General features: G+C 40.4%; 1 protein-coding gene and 1 pseudogene across 2 annotated transcripts in view; both read right to left on the bottom strand.

Moving 5' to 3' along the window:
- Positions 1-17,244, bottom strand: part of Eif2ak3 (eukaryotic translation initiation factor 2 alpha kinase 3) — an 84,630-nt gene that overhangs the window by 3,718 nt on the left and 63,668 nt on the right. For both annotated transcript variants that reach the window (XM_004844547.3, XM_021258183.2), the window contains 5 exons: positions 14,278-14,427; positions 12,621-13,395; positions 8,415-8,576; positions 6,098-6,199; positions 5,061-5,123 (listed from right to left, as the gene is read on the bottom strand). In XM_004844547.3, coding sequence (XP_004844604.2) covers positions 5,061-5,123; positions 6,098-6,199; positions 8,415-8,576; positions 12,621-13,395; positions 14,278-14,427 — 1,252 coding nt within the window. The remainder of the gene's footprint in view (positions 1-5,060; positions 5,124-6,097; positions 6,200-8,414; positions 8,577-12,620; positions 13,396-14,277; positions 14,428-17,244) is intronic.
- On the bottom strand, positions 14,613-14,742 carry LOC147829781 (U2 spliceosomal RNA; annotated as a pseudogene).

The raw sequence follows: 17,244 nt of genomic DNA, 5'->3' as shown, positions 1-17,244 counted from the left end.
AGTGCAGATGACATAAAAAAATCTCTTCACAAAAATAATGGCAGAAAACTTCCCAAGCAGGGGAAAAGAGCTTGACATACAGATGAGTGAGGCATATAGGACTCCAAATAGCCTTGATCAAAAAAAATCTACACATAGGCATATAACTGTTAAGATTCCAGAAACACAACAGAAGAACAAAGTTCTCCAAGCAGTCAGAGAAAAGAAACAAATCACATACAAAGGAAAGCCCATCAGAATCACAGCAGACTTCTCAACACAAACCATCAAGGCGAGAAGAGCTTGGAGTGACATATTCTAAGCCCTAAAAGAAAACAGCCTCCAACCCAGATTGATGTACCCTGCAAAACTATCTTTCAAAATTCATGGAGAAATAAGATACTTTCATGACAAAGAGCACCTTAGGAACTTCGTGAATACCAAACCAGCACTCCAAAGAATTTTACACAATAGCCTAGGAACAGACATTGAGGATCACAACCCCAGGAAGCAAAGCAGAATGAACCCATCTGGCATGACAAGAAATTAAATGTAAAGGGGGAGAACCCAACAAAAAGAAAAAGTCATGGCAATGACAAGTCAATACATTTCAGTTATAACCATCAACGTTAATGGTCTCAATTCACCAATCAAAAGAAACAGACTGGCAGAATGGGTCAAGAAGCAAAATCCAACAATATGCTGCATACAAGAAACACACTTCATTCAAGAGGAAATTCATAGACTGAAAGTTAAAGGGTGGAAAACGATACTCCATGAGACAGGAACCTGAAAAAAAGCAGGAGTAGCTATCCTCTTGGCAGATCAAGTAGATTTCAAACCAACACTGATTAAGACAGATGAAGAAGGACACTACATCCTTGTAAAGGGAACAATCCAAGAGGAAGAGATGACAATCATAAATATCTATGCACCAAACACTAGTGCACCCAACTATATAAAACAAATACTAACGGACATGAAAAGTCATATATGCACTAAGACAATTGTAGTGGGGGACCTCAACACCCCACTGTCACAAATAAATAGATCAACTAGACTAAAAATAAGTAATGAAATACTAGAACTCAATCGAACTCTTGAACAAATGAACTTAACAGATGTTTACAGAGTCTTCCACCCCACAAAATCAGAATACACATTCTTCTCAGCTGCACATGGGTCATTCTCCAAAACAGACCACATACTCACACATAGAACATGTTTAAGTAAGTGCAAAGGAATTGAAGTTATCCCCTGTATATTATCAGACCATAGTGCAATGAAATTGGAGATCCACAGCAAAAGAAACTCAAAAAATTTCATAAACACGTGGAAATTGAACAACACACTTCTGAATAACCAATGGGTCATAGAGGAAATTAAAGAAGAAATCAGACAGTTCCTTCAATTAAATGACAATGACAATACAACATATCAGAATCTATGGGACACAATGAAAGCAGTCTTACGAGGGAAATTCATAGCAGTGAGTATGCATATTAGGAAAACAGAACGAGCCCAATTAAACAACCTGATGCTGAACCTCAAGCTTCTAGAAAGAGAAGAGCAGGACAACCCCAAAGCTCATACAAGGGAGGAAATTATAAAGATCAGAGGAGAAATCAATGCAACGGAGACTAAGAGAACGATACAAAAAAAAAAATCAATGAAGCCAAGAGTTGGTTCTTCGAAAGAATCAACAAAATTGACAAACCTTTAGCCAACCTTGTCAGAAAAAGGAAAGAAAAGGCCCAAATCCATGCAATTAGGAATGAAAAGGGTGAAATTACAACAGACCCAGCAGAAATCCAGAGGATCATCAATGCCTACTTCCAGAACCTATACGCCAATAAGATGGACAACACAGAAGAAATGGACAGATTCCTAGATACATATGAATTACCAAAGTTGAACGAAGAAGACCTAAAAATTCTGAACAACCCAATATCAACCAATGAAATTGAAAATGTAATTCAAAACTTATCAACTAAGAAAAGCCTGGGCCCTGATGGCTTCACTGCTGAATGCTACAAGACATTTAGAGAAGAACTGCTGCCACTACTGTTTAAACTCTTCAATGAAATTGAAAGGGAAGCAATACTCCCAAATTCATTCCTGGAAGCAAGCATCACCTTGATCCCCAAAGCAGAGAAAGACCCAACTGAAAAAGAGAACTATAGGCAAATCTCACTAATGAACATAGATGCAAAAATCCTTAATAAGATACTGGCAAACAGAATGCAGAAGATCATCAAGAAGATCATACACCCTGATCAAGTGGGATTCATCCCAGGGATGCAGGGATGGTTCAATATACGAAAATCAATCAATGTAATACACTATATCAATAGAGCCAAGGACAAAAACCATATGATTATCTCCATAGATGCAGAAAAAGCATTTGACAAAATCCAACATGCATTTATGATAAAAACCCTACAAAAAATTGGAATAGATGGTCTCTACCTCAAACTGATAGAAGCCATCTATGAAAAACCAACAGCCAATATCATACTAAATGGTCAAAAACTGAAATCGTTCACACTCAAATCAGGAACAAGACAAGGATGTCCACTCTCACCACCCTTGTTCAATATAGTTCTGGAAACATTAGCCACAGCAATTAGACAAGAGAAAGAAATAAAAGGAATAAAGATAGGTAATGAAGAAGTCAAACTGTCATTATTTGCAGATGACATTATAATCTATATAGAAGACCCCAAGAACCCCACCAAAAGTCTTCCAGACTTAATAACCAAATCCAGTCAAGTAGCTGGTTACAAGGTCAACACACAAAAATCAATAGCTTTCCTCTACACCAATGACAGACTCACTGAGAGAGAAATAGGGCAAATAATTCCTTTCACAATAGCATCCAAAAAACTGAAATACCTAGGAATCATCCTAACCAAAGAAATCAAAGACCTCTTCTCTGAAAACTATGGCACTCTGAAAAGAGAGATTGAAGATGATATCAGAAAATGGACAGACATCCCATGCTCCTGGGTAGGAAGGATTAATATAGTGAAAATGGCCATCCTTCCAAAACTGCTATATAGATTTAATGCAATTCCAATTGAGATCCCAGCAGCATACTTCATAGACCTCGAGAAAACAATCCAAAAATTCATTTGGAGCAAGAAGAGACCCAGAATAGCAAAAGCAATTCTAGGTAACAGAGACATGGCAGGGGGTATCACAATCCCCAACCTGCAACTATACTACAAAGCTACTGTGATAAAAACAGCATGGTACTGGCAAAGAAATAGACCTGAGGACCAGTGGAACAGATTAGAAGATGCAGAAACAACGCCAGACACACTCAGCCATGTCATCTTCAACAAAGGAGCCAAACACCCTCACTGGAGGAAAGATAGCCTCTTTAATAAATGGTGCTGGAAAAATTGGGCTTCAACTTGCCAAAGATTAAAACTAGACCTAGATCTCTCACCATGCACTCAACTAAAATCAAAATCGATTAAAGATCTAAATATTAAAATAGAAACTCTGAACCAGTTGGAACAGAGGTTAGGTAGAACCCTTGAAGACATTGGTGTAGGAAAAGATTTTATGAACAAAACCTCAGTTGCCCGTGAACTAGCACAAACAATCAACAAATGGGATCTCTTCTTATTAAAAGGCTTCTCTACAGCAAGAGAAACCACCAGCAGGGTGAAGAGACAACCCACAATCTGGGAAAATATCTTCACCTGCTCTTCCTCAGACAAAGGTCTACTATCTGGAATCTATAAAGAACTTAAAAAGATCAGACCTCCCAAATTTAAAGACCCAATCCAAAAATGGGCATCTGAAGTGAACAGACATTTCTCAGACAAAGAAGTAGAAATAGCAAATAAACACATGAAAAAATGTTCAATATCACTGGTCATTCGAGAGATGCAAATGAAAACAACGCTGAGATTCCACCTCACTCCAGAAAGAATGGCTGCTATCATGAAATCAACCAATAACAAATGCTGGCGGGGCTGTGAGGAAAGAGGAACCCTGCTCCACTGCTGGTGGGAGTGTAGACTGGTGCAAGCACTGTGGAAATCAGTATGGAGATACTTCAAAGAACGAGGACTGGAAGTCCCATTTGACCCCGCTATTCCACTGCTGGGGATCTTCCCCAAAGAATTAAAAGAATATGTGCACCCATGTTCATAGCAGCACAGTTTGTAATAGCTAAAACTTGGAAACAGCCCAAATGCCCATCAACTGGAGACTGGATAAAGAAAATGTGTTTTATAAAATGGAGTACTACTCAGCCATAAAAAATTAGAAATTAGAGACATTTATAGCTAAGTGGATGCACATTGAGGCAATACTCTTAAGTGAAATAAATAGGACATACATGTGTAAAGACCCAATAGTTTCTCTGGTGTGAGAAACTGAAAGTGTAAATAAGGACTAAATGTATAATAGGTCATGTGAAATAGGAAGAAAAGGGGCAACGGGGAAGGAAGTGGGAGGGCTAGGGGAAAGGATAGAAGGGAATGGGATTAATATCAGAAAATGGAAAAATAGGAACAAAATCTTTGTAAATAGGGAGGAATGGAGGGGTTGAAGGGAGGGCTGGTCAAGGGTGAAAAATAAGAACCAAGAGACTATGGAAAGGTGCAAATTTCCAATGATGAATGTTATTATATTGTATACCTAAAATGTACCAACGATTAGAATAAATAATTGATAATGTAAAATAGGAAGAAAAGGTCCAAAGGGGTAGGGGTAGTGGGAGGGGCAGGGGAAAGGAAAAAATGCTGAGAAATGGAAAAAATGGAAATAAAGTCTCTGTAAATAGGGAAGGGTGGAGGGCGTGAAGGGAGGGCTAGGAATGGGGAAAAAATAAGAACCAAGATGCATCATATAAAGGTACAATTCCCAATGAGAAATGTAATTGTGTTGTATACCTACAATGTACCAATAAAAGAATTTAATACAAAAAAAAAAAAAAGAAATTCCTAAAGGACTGCAAGATACACTAAAAAAAAAAAAAAGAAACTGACCAGCTGACTGCTAAGCACCTTTCAGTACTAAGTACTACTTTAGAGAAAATCAGGGATGAGACATATACGTACCTCACGAGGATATTTCTGAGTGAACAGTGGTGGAAATTTGAGATTTCTTACATCAGTCAAGGTCTAAAAGAAAAGAAAAGCATTGCTTTAAATTTATTTTGACACATGGATCTATTCATACAAGCTGTATGTGTGTTTGTGTGCATGTGGTGCTGGGGATGGAAGTACTGTCACCAAGCTACATCCCCATCCCCATCCCCATCCCCATCTTTCAGGCTCTTGACAGTGTTTTGATGCACTCAGAATTCTGATTGGTGACATCTGATTCCTAACTCTTTGCTTAGGTTGGGCCTGTTTTATTTTCCTTTCTGGAGGTTTTCAGGGCCTTTTTTTCTGTGTTATAAAATGTAGTTATTGTTTTGTTTTGTTTTCTTTCTCTCCATTAATCGTACAGAACATCTAGTAGGTCCTTCCAGTTAGATACGATTCTTTGGGTTCTACATGAGAAGTACACTCTCTTCTACCAACGCTAGAAGTCAACAGAACAGATCTACAGCCAATCAATTAAGAAATGGCTTTAAGAGCATGAACTCTGAAAATATGAAGGTAGGGACCAAGGACAACAACTAGCACAGTTGAGGGTAACCACTCAGGAACAAGGTGACAGATGCTTACTCTGAAAAGACATTGAGCACTGTCTGTCCTAACAGCTAAGAAGAAAAGAGCCAAGGAGGGAAAATCCTCATTATGTTAATTTGCCAGCTTTTAAGTACCTGAGTATGTAGCTACTTGGCCTCTGGAAAAATCTTTTCTGGCCAACTACTACTCCCCTTCCCCACTCCTGTTACCCCATGGCTAGCACAAATGTTCTCTGTGCAAGACACTGTTAAATTATGGTGAATTTAAGCCAAGACAAGGAACAAATGATTCAATAAAACAAGTTTTCTTGAGGACTGGAAGCAAACGGTCCTCCCTGTGTTGGACCTCTTTGGCTTCTAGTTAACTAATCTGCTAGCATTAGAATAACTGAATTTTTAAACTCTTTTTTGTGTACACTTTGGATGATTTTTGATGTTTTCTGAGGAAGGGTTACTTACCCGGACTCTTTCCATCTGAGTGCTGAATGGGTACAGCAGTTCAAATAGAATCAGGCCTAAGGAAAAGATGTCCACTTTATGAGAGTAGTTGTTTCCTTGGATCTGAAATCCATGTAAAAATATTTTTAAAAAATTAACAGAGACAGTACAATTGATATTACAGCATTACCGAATCCTGAAGTTTACTCAGCTAATTCTTGGTTTAAAATAAGTGTATGCATGAAAATGTGAGCAAAGAGTTAATCTCCCAAGTCTCCTGCCTACACTCCGGACACCAGGTAATTACACCACTCAGCATTACTGAGGGAAGAAAGCCCAGGTACCTCTGAGATATGCATCAGGAGAGCAGGTGGCAGAAACCTGGAGCCTGAGATGGTGACAAAGTGGGGAGCCAGCAAAAGCTCTCATTCCCTGAGGTGAAGATTTTCAAAGCCAGCACTATCTCCCACCAATCTCTCATTTCTAATCATCTTAGCTCTTGCCCATTTTTATGAGAAAATCTTCATTACTCCAAGCCACTAATCAACCCTGGTTAGCTTTCATTAAGCCCCTTAATTGCAGACTACTTTGCATCCTCAGTTGTAGTTTTCAGGTGCATATTTTTTATTCTTTACAACTAGATTATAAAGTCCTCCAGGGTAGGGAAATGCTTCTTCTGTCTTCTCATCATCCAGCATTGGGCAAAGTGTAGTGAAGCTCTCAATAAATGCTTGTTAAAATGAACAAATGAATCCCAACTGAACCACTCTATTAAGGAAAGCCTCATTCAAATTCAAGTGACCTCCTGGTGACTCAGAAGAGCCCTTTCATTGGTGAGAATGTCTCCACGGCTATAAGTCGACACTTGGCAACAGCCTGAGGAGGGGGTCACCCGGGAAATGTTCCGCACCAGCACTTGGGGACTACAGGCTGCCCCTTATTCCACGCTACTCCTGGTGTCCCGGTGTGGTCTCTGCACTTCCGCTAAGCCAGCTACCACTGTGCTCAGCATGTGGAAGTCCCAGGGATCATCTATCTTCATTTTAATCATCTCTCTCTTTTTTGTTGGTACCGGGGATTGAACTCAGGTCCTTGCGCTTGTGAGGCAGGCGACGGAACCACTGAGCTAAATCCCCAGCCCGGGATCATCTGTCTTGGCTGTCCCCTTCCTTCCTTCTAAGTGAATATAGCAATGTGGACCTTCCCTTACCTCTCATCTTTGGGGACTGGGAAGTATTCAAAGAAATACAAGATTTGTTTGAAAAATATGGCAAATGTTTACATTAAATAAACTTTATTACGGTAAAAGACACATGGCTGTTAATTTCCCTCAAAATATTCTCCCTACCTTCAAACAAACTTATCCCACACTCCTTGGCACTTTCTGCAGCAGTGCCACAAGTTCTCTTTCGTGAGGGTATTTACTTATTCTGTTGTGGCTGCCTGGACCAATTCAAAATGCTTACTTTTCATGGCTATTCTGACTTTGAGGAGGCAAAAGCTGCAAAGTGACAGATCAGTGAGTAAGGTGGATGAGGATACACTGTAATGTTCTCATGAGCCTGCCTTTCTGTTAGATGGCACTTGACAGCAGCATTTGCTATATTTTTGATCACACCTAGTAAAGACACTCACAAAAGAGGACTTCCAGAAATGCTCCAGAAGGTGGTGAGGACTATGGGATAAGTGTGTTTGAAGTAAGAGTGATTAATGGCAATGTGTTATTACTACAATACATTTAAACATACCTGTAATTTTGATCAGCCCTTCTATGTTAAAAAATGATTCTTATAAAGTATAGTGGTAAGGGACATCTTCATACACTCTTTGGACAATAAATGTAGAAATTCATGAAAAGTAACTGGATAAGAAATGTTTACTCCCATTTAATGATCCTATCTAACTCACTCACCCTAGAGTAGATGGAAATGTGAGGGATTTGGTTACAATGATCGTTATCCAAGTGGTACTCCTAATAACAAAATTTACAAGTAACTAAAATGTTCAAAACAAATGTTGAGTAAACTGCTGAGCTGACTGAATACACTGCAGCCAAAAATATTTTCTAATGTTTAATGACATAGGAAATGCTCACATTTTAATATTGTATCCAAAATGTTACAGAAAAGAATCCCAGGCCAGGCATGGTGAGCACGTGTTTCCTGTGCTGTATTTTTCTCAATCCATTCCTGATTCAGGTAGAGTTGTGTTGCCTGTGGCACATTACTGTCAATTTTCATATCTTTCTAACTTTATCCTGAGTATTTTAATGTGAACAAGGCAGAAGAGTCAGCAGGCAGAGCTAGTCTACTGCCTGGTTAAAGTCTGAAATACTTGCCTGCTCTGGGCTCATGTACAGTTTGGTCCCCACTTGTCCTGTGTGTGTGGCTGGCATGGGGGTCAGAACTGTCTGCTCCTCCTCATCCTGGTCCATGGCGGTCACTAGCCCAAAGTCTCCAACCTTGACCACGTCGTCCACTGTGAAGAATATATTGGAAGGCTGGAGAAAATAAAACAGACGGAAGTACAGTGAGCATGTAGAAAGGAGAAAGTGAATAGAATTATCTAAATGATTACAGAAAAGAAACATGAAAACTAGGTATTCCAGTACATTTTTTAAATTGGCTAATATGAATATAAAAAGTTTCTCTATGCCAGACAAGTACTGTGGAAAGGGAAGAATGACAGTCTTATTGAACATCTACTTAATGAAAGCTTTAGAAATCCACACATTCCCTATATCCAGCATACAAAACCCTCCATCTTATTATTCTACGCACTTTCTCTGGGTAACCTTCTCTATATTTATAACTTAAATTATAACAGAAATGCAAAAGGCATACATGGTGCTTGTAATGTGTCAGGTGCTATTCTGAGCAGTTTACTGGTAACTCATGTAATCAAACCCATGAGAATGGTACTACTCATCCCCCATTTAACAGATACGGAAACTAAGGCCCAGAAGTTAAACAAATTGCCCAAGGTTCCCAAGCTAGTAAATGGTAGAGACCAGGAATTTAGCTCAGTAGTTCCTCTGCCTGCCTTGCAAGTGCAAGGTCCCGAGTTTGATCCCTGGTACCAAAAAAACACAAACAAACAAAAAAACCCCAAGATCAACACCAAGCTAGTAAATGGGAGAGCAGCCTGGCTCTGTGAGAAAAGGATCTTTTGTTTCACAGCCTGGCTCTATGAGAAAAGGATTTTTTCACAGCCATGTCCAATAATTAGTAAAGTGCTTGCTCTGTGGCAGCTAATCACTATTTGATAATGAGTGTCTGAGGGAGAGAAACAGACTCTCAAGGGGAATAAGAACTCTTGGCTAGTATCATTTATGCTACGTCTTCTAAAACTTATATATGCAAGATCATATCTACCACTCTTGACTTCTATCTTGAGTTCAAAACTCTTACGCAAAACTGTTTATAGGGCATCTCTAACCCAATGTCCCATGAGCTCATCAAACTCAAAGTCCCCTACATGACATCCTTCCCCCAGAGACTACTCTACCTTGAAGGTAACATAACACAGTCCATAAATTAAGTAAAAAGGAAGCTAGTTAGTCCATAAAATTGAATTTCATGCTTCAAATATTGCCAGAAAAAAACCCACTGTGTTCTCAATATCCAAAATGCCATTGTACAAATTGAACTTTGAAACAATTCAATTACTATGTATAATTAAAATCTATGGTTATAACCCGCAGATCTCCCACAAATAACCCTGGACCAGAGACTTCACACTATGCTGCTTTATTCTTTCCTCCCCACTGCTGTCCTCTGATGGCATTTACTTCCTGAACCCTGAAACAGACAGCGTTTTGGTTTTCCAGATGTAACTCCCTCTGTTTCCATTACAAGTATCTTGACTTTGCTTCAAGAACTCTCTTCCTCCTGAGTGTGCAGCAACCCCATAGTTGCTCAAAGCAAGCCACGAAATCCCATTCCCTGAAGGGGCAACTGGTTTCTCAGTAGACTGAGACCCAACACTTCTGACCAATGGGAAGAAAGAGCTACTTTTCTCCCCAGCCCCTATCCAAAAGCCCTCTGTTACGGCTTGAATCTAAAAAGTCTCCCCAAAACATCATGTCTTCAGAAAAATCATGAGGGCTTCTAACTTCATCAGTGCAATAATCCACTGATGAACCCATAAGTTGATGCCATTATTGGGAGGTGCTGGACACTCAAAGTGGAGCCTAGTTTAAGACAGCAGGTCATGGGTACCCCCCTGGGGACTCCATCTTGTTCTGGGGCCTTTCCTTTTTGGCTCCCTTCTCTCCCTTCTTCCTGGATGCTATGACACTTCTACCATGATATACTGTGTCACTACAGACCCAAGAACAACTGAGCCAGGGACCATGGACTGAAGCCTCTGAAACCAAGAGCCAAAATAAACCTTTCCTCCTTGAAGTAGATGGAAACCGAACATTCTCCAAAAGGCAAACCAGCAACCATGAGAATCTCTGACAGCTATGCTGAGACTATGAGGGGAGAACCTGACTGAAAATAGAAATAAGAAATGAGAGACTAGGTTCTGGCCAAATCATTTGATCATAGCAAAAGTTTTACAACTGTCATCCTCAAAAGTTTAGTCACATGCGCCAACAAAGCTCCTTTTCTGACTAAATCATACTTTGGGTGCAAACAAAAGAAAATTCAAAATAAAATGATATGACCATTTATCATAAAATGATATGAGAAAATACACAAGTAGTGTAGTGAGGCTACAGACATGGTTCATGCCACCACAGAAACCAGAGGAGAAATAATCTGGGTCTGGTAAGGATGATGAAGGAGAAATACCAGGCCCTAGGACAGTGGTGGTGAACCTATGACACATGTGCTGCAGCAGGCTGTTTATTATCATAGAAAGCTCTGAAAGATTTGCCATCACTGTCTTAGAACACTGTATTTGAAGAACTGAGGAGAGTCCAAGGTGGACAGAGTAAAATATAGTACTAGAAGGTTGGAGTGGCAGGAACAGAGAACACTGATGACAAAAAATGTGACCCTAATACAAATGGGGGTGGTGGTGGTTAGAAAAGATATAACATTGAGCTCAAAAAGGTAGGTTATAACGAAGCAAAATGTATAGCTTTTCAATTGAGAAGAAAAAATGCTCATGGTATTTTTTTCAGCACACTAAAAATCTTTGTCTTTTGAAAGGAATAAAATGTTTCAGATTTTTAGAGAAACTACAGGGGAAATTAACCCTTGGAATTTTTCTGTTTGCATATTCAGAAAAATCTAATTTTAGACAACATCATGGCATTAAGTAAACTTCACCATCTCATTTATATTATAAAATTAGCAGAATGTTCATTATTAGTGAAAACACGATTATGTTGCCTTTCAACTTGGTGTGTGTTTACGGCAAGTGTTAAGTTCAAGAAGAATGAGTAATCAGTTTGCTGTCTTCTACCAAATGGTGAATGTTAAATGCACTCAACCCTGAACAGCCAGTATCTCTTGGGTTAAAGGTGTCTGGTCTTCTGTAGGCTGTCGTCTCCATTCCAACCAAAGAACTCACCTCTGAACTTTCCATTTGCTGCAGAACAAGTCCTAGCAACCAATTTGTATTCAAACCAAAATCACTGAAGCACAGCAATTATATATAACCAAAAATTATTCTGGAAAATGGGAATTATTTCTAATTCTTATTCCTATTATCCCCAAACTTTTAAAATATACTCAACAGTTTAAAAACTTACTGATGATTTTTTGGAAGAAAATAACTTTTGCCCAAATAGCCTGATGCAGAAGTTTGTGGTTACATAAATAAACTGGAAAATATTTAAAATGAATCCAAATCTGTCAAGATTTGAGCTATTTTCATCAGAAAAAAAATTTACACATTCATTACACATGTACAGAGACCACTATTAGCATGTGAATGACAGAAATTAGTTATATAAAAGTCCTGTATACTTATTTTCACAAACATACTAAGGAAATGCTACAAGTTTTGTAAGAATTTTATGTAATTTATCATTCTGTCCCACTACACTTTTTGATACTTATACAATAAAAATGGAATTGAAGGTTTTAGAGCTACAATTACCTGGTGGTTCCATTTGCTACTTTTCTCTATCCAGCTTCCCCTCCAAAGCCCAAGAAGTTCAGAAATTGGGGCAGAAGCATGGCTATTTGCTGCCCCAAGTAAGAGCTGGGCAGTCAAACTCTCCTGCACTCAGGGACCTCTCACCAGGCCAGTGCAGGGCCTTGGGATTACAGAAAAAATGGTATAACTGCTTGTGGTGGATTTTACATATGCATTTGTTTTCTTTCCCCTTTAAGGACTACTATGAACATTATTCAGAGTAATCTGAACATAAACACATTATAGAGGAGAATGCAGACTTGCATGAAGTTTGCGAATGTGTGACTATTCCTGCAGCAGGGCTCTTCACAGACCTCTCTCTGTGATGCCTTCACTTCCCACCCTCCTAAGGGTCCTTCCCTGACAATCTGACCAGTACTGTGAGTGCTGCACTGAACCCCCAAGTTTCCCCAAGGGAAACTCCGGGTGACATCCCGCCTCCACAGACCTTGAGGTCCCTGTGCATGAGCCCTTTGCTGTGCAGGAACTCCACCGCCTCAGCGATCTGCAGGAAGATGTGCAGACACACGCCCCGCTCCCGCTCCTCCAGCGTACACCGCTGGTTCATCCAGTCTTTGAGGTTTTCTTTTCTGCACAGCTGCATTTGAATGTAAAGATACACCTTTGGTGAGCTGGGCTGGAGTTTCTCTGTAGTGTTCTTAGTGAGATCTAAACTTAAAGTGGTTGGTCTTGGCGGAGAAACAGACAAGGTGGCTTCTGAAGATCTGCTGCTGGAGTACTTCAAGGCAGTGAGTTTATTAGCACAATGGTTGCCAATATGCACTCGGTTAGTTTTGGGCTCTTCTTTACTGGATGCATTATCACAGCCAGAATCTTCAAACACTATGGAAGAGGAGGTCTCCCTTGACCTCACGTAGGGAGAAGCTTCAGAAGGACAAAGTTCAAAGGAGTAACCCTCATCATTGGCGTCCATAGTGCCATCTTCCATGTCACAGTCTGTGAGGCAACTGTCCTGCAGGTTGTTTGCTGCATCCGCTGACCCACTGCTGTCTCCATGGTCTGTTCCTGACAGCTCCAGAGGAGAGAACTGGCTCTCAGAGGAGCTTGTCTGGCCACGGGAAATCCCCACAGAAAAAGACCTGCTTCTCTGTGGCGAAGGAGCTATGATTTCAATATGTTCTTTGGTGGAGAATGGATCCACCCTGCGTATTTTAACGGATGGTGCATCCATGGGGCTAAGAGAGCTGAGAGGCCAGTCTGTGCTAAAAGTGGGAGAAACAAAGGGATGAGAGTGAATACATTAAGTTATCTGAGATGCACTTTTTGTTTCAGAAGTATCACCTATAATAAAACCAGTTATCAGATGACAAACAACACAACACATATCCACTCCTAAAAAATCTTGATTTGAAAGATTAATTTATACTTGAAACAGTTATCTGGGATGATCTCTCCAGGGCAACCAAAGCTTTTAGTGCAAAACACAAAGGGCTGAAGGAACACCAAGGACAGGGTTCCTTGGCTGCCGTGATTCTGAAGTCCCTGTCGACGCTCACAGCTCAAGATGAAGGTCACTTCCTTTGGTCCTGGAGTGGCCCATGAGCGTCACTGCTGTAAGCTGCTTAGGGGCCCGTCATGCATAGGAGCCTTTCTGAGTGCTGGCAGTCTCCCTGTGCCTGCTTCCTCTGGGCTCTTCCCAGGCAGCTCTCACAGGGTCTTCCTTCCTACAGCACGGGCAGTTAATGTGGGCAAGGCCTCTGAGACACCTAAGTTTATCTTGAACTGTACATTTAAAACTACTGGAAAGGGAGTTGTAAATTCTTAACTGCTAAGAGAAAAACTAAACGAAAACTTAAAAATGGAGACAAATAGAAGCAGATAATATCTCATACTGAGAAGAGCTATTGTGAATCCCTCAACTATAATCATACAGCACTACTGGGCAATCATTTTTAAAAACTTCTGTTCTCAAAAACAACATTAAAGGTCACTTAAAAGCGGTTAGAGATGACATAGAACATGATGATGTAGAACCGAGCCCTGTAGTTCTTTTTCTAGTTATAGAAATGATATTGTGTACACAGAAGCAAAAAGTTAGCCTAACAGGAAATAACAGTTTTTAAACCCATGTTTAACTAAGTTACCTTTCATCTTTCAGCCAAATTTCGTCCATCTTTTCTTGCCACTTCTCTGGTGGTGCTTCCAGCCAGGCATTGAAATATCTCACAATTCCTGGGTGTTCAAGTTTGGCTAAGGCTTTAACTTCTCGCATGACCTTTTCCCGAGCCAATTCTCTGAAGCAGAGAAAGGAAGAAGATGCTGAAGAAATATTCTTTTTTTTTTTTTAAAGGTTCATACGGTTCTTTATTGATGTCTTATGGGAGGAAGGACTTCCCATTGAAGAAATATTCCTACCAGTAGTGAAAACAGAAAAATAAAATAAAATAGAAGTCTCCCTTGAATTTAAAACTAGGAGTAGGTGTATTAGCCTCAGGCATAATTTTTGCAAAAAACAAAAAACAGAGTAAGTACTGCAGTTAAAAAAACACACATTTATTTTAGTAATTTTTTTTCTACACTTGATCTTAGCCAAAAGGCCGAGAAGCGATAGTAATTTTTTTTCTTCTGGAAATAAATGCTACAAACTCACCTGTTTTGTCATTCAAATAAAGCTTTCTGGGCTGAAGAAAACCAGTCACTAGACTCTTAAATGTTTGTTAGTTAAAATAGGAGGAAGAATAAGGATAAGAGAAATACCAAGAAAAGAGAGCTTAGCATGACAAAGACCACCCCAGTGTCACAACCCTGACTCCACTAGCACACTGTTTACAGAAGCCACCATGCCTGTAGCCCATAGGCACTGAAGAGAGAGCCTCCAGGAGGCCCACAGCCCTGCTAGGCCTCCAGATGCCTCCCAGCCCACTCTCGCCAGGCTAAGATATTTATTCATACACATACTTAGTTCTAACAGCCTGCCTGGGATGCCATACTATGCTCAGCAGAATAAACGCCAAGCATATAGTATCTGATACCAATGTTTACATACACAAATACAAATACATAGCCAAAAAATATATAAACCTTCTAACATGTCACTCTGCAAATAAATGTATAAATACCTCCAACCACAATACATTAATAAACAAATATGAAAAAGAAAAGCATCTGGATTTTAGTTTCCGCTTTGACAGTCTTTCTGACAGATTTAATCTCCCATCACTTTAAACAACATAAATACATTATATCCTCTTTTCTGACCAGGAAAATGTCAGCTACTCTCATTTTTCCTTTTGTGCTTCATTGTTAATGTCCCATGACCCATCTTGTCCCCATCCCATCCCCATTACTTTTTTCTCCTTGCTGAGAGAAAATATCCAACACCCAAAGTTAAAGGGAGAAAGGTTTATTTAGCTCATAGTTTGTAAAGGCTCCATAATCAGCTGGGTCCAAAGTAGGGTGGCATGGCGGATAGGCACTGCAGAGGAGAAACAGTTCACGGTGGGGAGAAGATAGCAAAGCAGCAAGGGATCCTGGCAGCTTCTTTCTGTCCATTTTTACTCTACCTAGGCTACAGGCATTAGGGCTGTCCCAAACCAATCAGTGGACTGATTTAGCAATTGACCACCCTTAATCCTAGCACCGCACCATGAATCAATCACACACTCTAGATCCAGACACCTTTGAAAAAGCCCCGCCTATGACAGCATGAGACTTTTTTTGGGGGCGGGGGGGGGGGCACATCTACACATAAGCCCTAACACCCTCTCTCCTAATCTAAGGATCCTGATACATTTAAAAAATTTTCCAACTTTTAGATCCCCACATTCAGTTATCAAATCCTATCAGCCCCTCCTTTCCAAGTCCCTATGCTCATTCCTATCTTGGGACTGAAATATGGCAGAGCAACCCCTTAACATTCCTAACTCCTATCCTTTGCTCAGATCAGCCATCTACACATGGCTAGCATCACCTCCATTTTGATAGTGTCACATTTCTACTCAAAGATCAAGTCTACAGAATAAAATGTGAACTCCTTGGCTTGGCATATAAGGTGCTGCAACCAACTCTTTCCATGCTCTCTTCATCCTCCCTGCTCCATACCATGTGCCCCACCCATTCCAGAGCATTCACCATTCCCAGCAGCATCTCCAAGCACTAGCCAAGAGCCTTTGGCTCAGGCCACTTCCTGCACTTGGCCACCCTACCCTCCATGGCTGTCTACATGAGGAAGGCCACTCTGGTACACCCAGAACCAATGTCGCCAGCTCCACAAAGCTCAACCTCCTGGATTGACTGGTTCTCAGGTCCATCTGTTCCTTCATGTGAGGCTGCTGACTAGGATAAGATGCTGGTCAGGATCTTTCTTGCGGTGTAACTACTTGCATCTGTATACAAAAGCACTGAGAAGGTACAGGCTTCTTAGAGAAGAAATGTGGCTTAATTTTAATATTCTACTGCAGTGCCTGGCAATAGAAATATTTTAACCACTCAAAAGTTATTTACCAAGGGGAAAAAAAAAGTTATTTACCAAAAGGAAACGGTAACAGGCACACTGGCTGCCAGTTTGGCCTTGCGGTCAGACACGGGTGGCTGCGGTCAGACAGGGGTGGCTGTGCCCTACTCCATCAGGCTTGCCCTGCCCATTTGACCAGACCACTGTACTTGGTAAGTTGGAGGGATCATCACCTCCCATTTGAACTTGGACTATTTTCAGGGGAAAAACAGTGGGAACCTGTAGTAGAACCTTGCAGAGTTCAACCCTGCAGCAGGACAGGGAGTTCAATTTTAGACTTGCAGCCAGAAATCTGACTGAATCTCACAGGTCTCTGACTGGCTTATTGAGACTCATTGACTTATAACTGACAGCACCAAAAACAAAAATGAGAAGACATTCAAGCAAGTCACAAACTCAAGACTTCCACCCCACAAAAGACAATTTCTGGGGAAAATGAGGTGGAAAAGTCTGATAATCAACCACCTGGACACCCTGAACTGATAGCACAGGAAGTAACAAAACAGATGAACGAGGCTCTAGAAAATTCAAAGCAGAAATAATCTCCCAGATTACTACAGAGATGGTGAGCGGAGTAAAAGACATAATTAGAGGCTCT

The sequence above is a fragment of the Heterocephalus glaber genome, unplaced genomic scaffold (assembly GCF_053883595.1).
Source record: "Heterocephalus glaber isolate CG9 unplaced genomic scaffold, H.glaber_assembly_v1.0 deba00000470, whole genome shotgun sequence".
In the NCBI taxonomy this organism is placed as follows: Eukaryota; Metazoa; Chordata; class Mammalia; order Rodentia; family Bathyergidae; genus Heterocephalus; species Heterocephalus glaber.
Note: the sequence above shows the minus strand (reverse complement) of the source record. Positions and strands in the feature narration are given on the sequence as shown.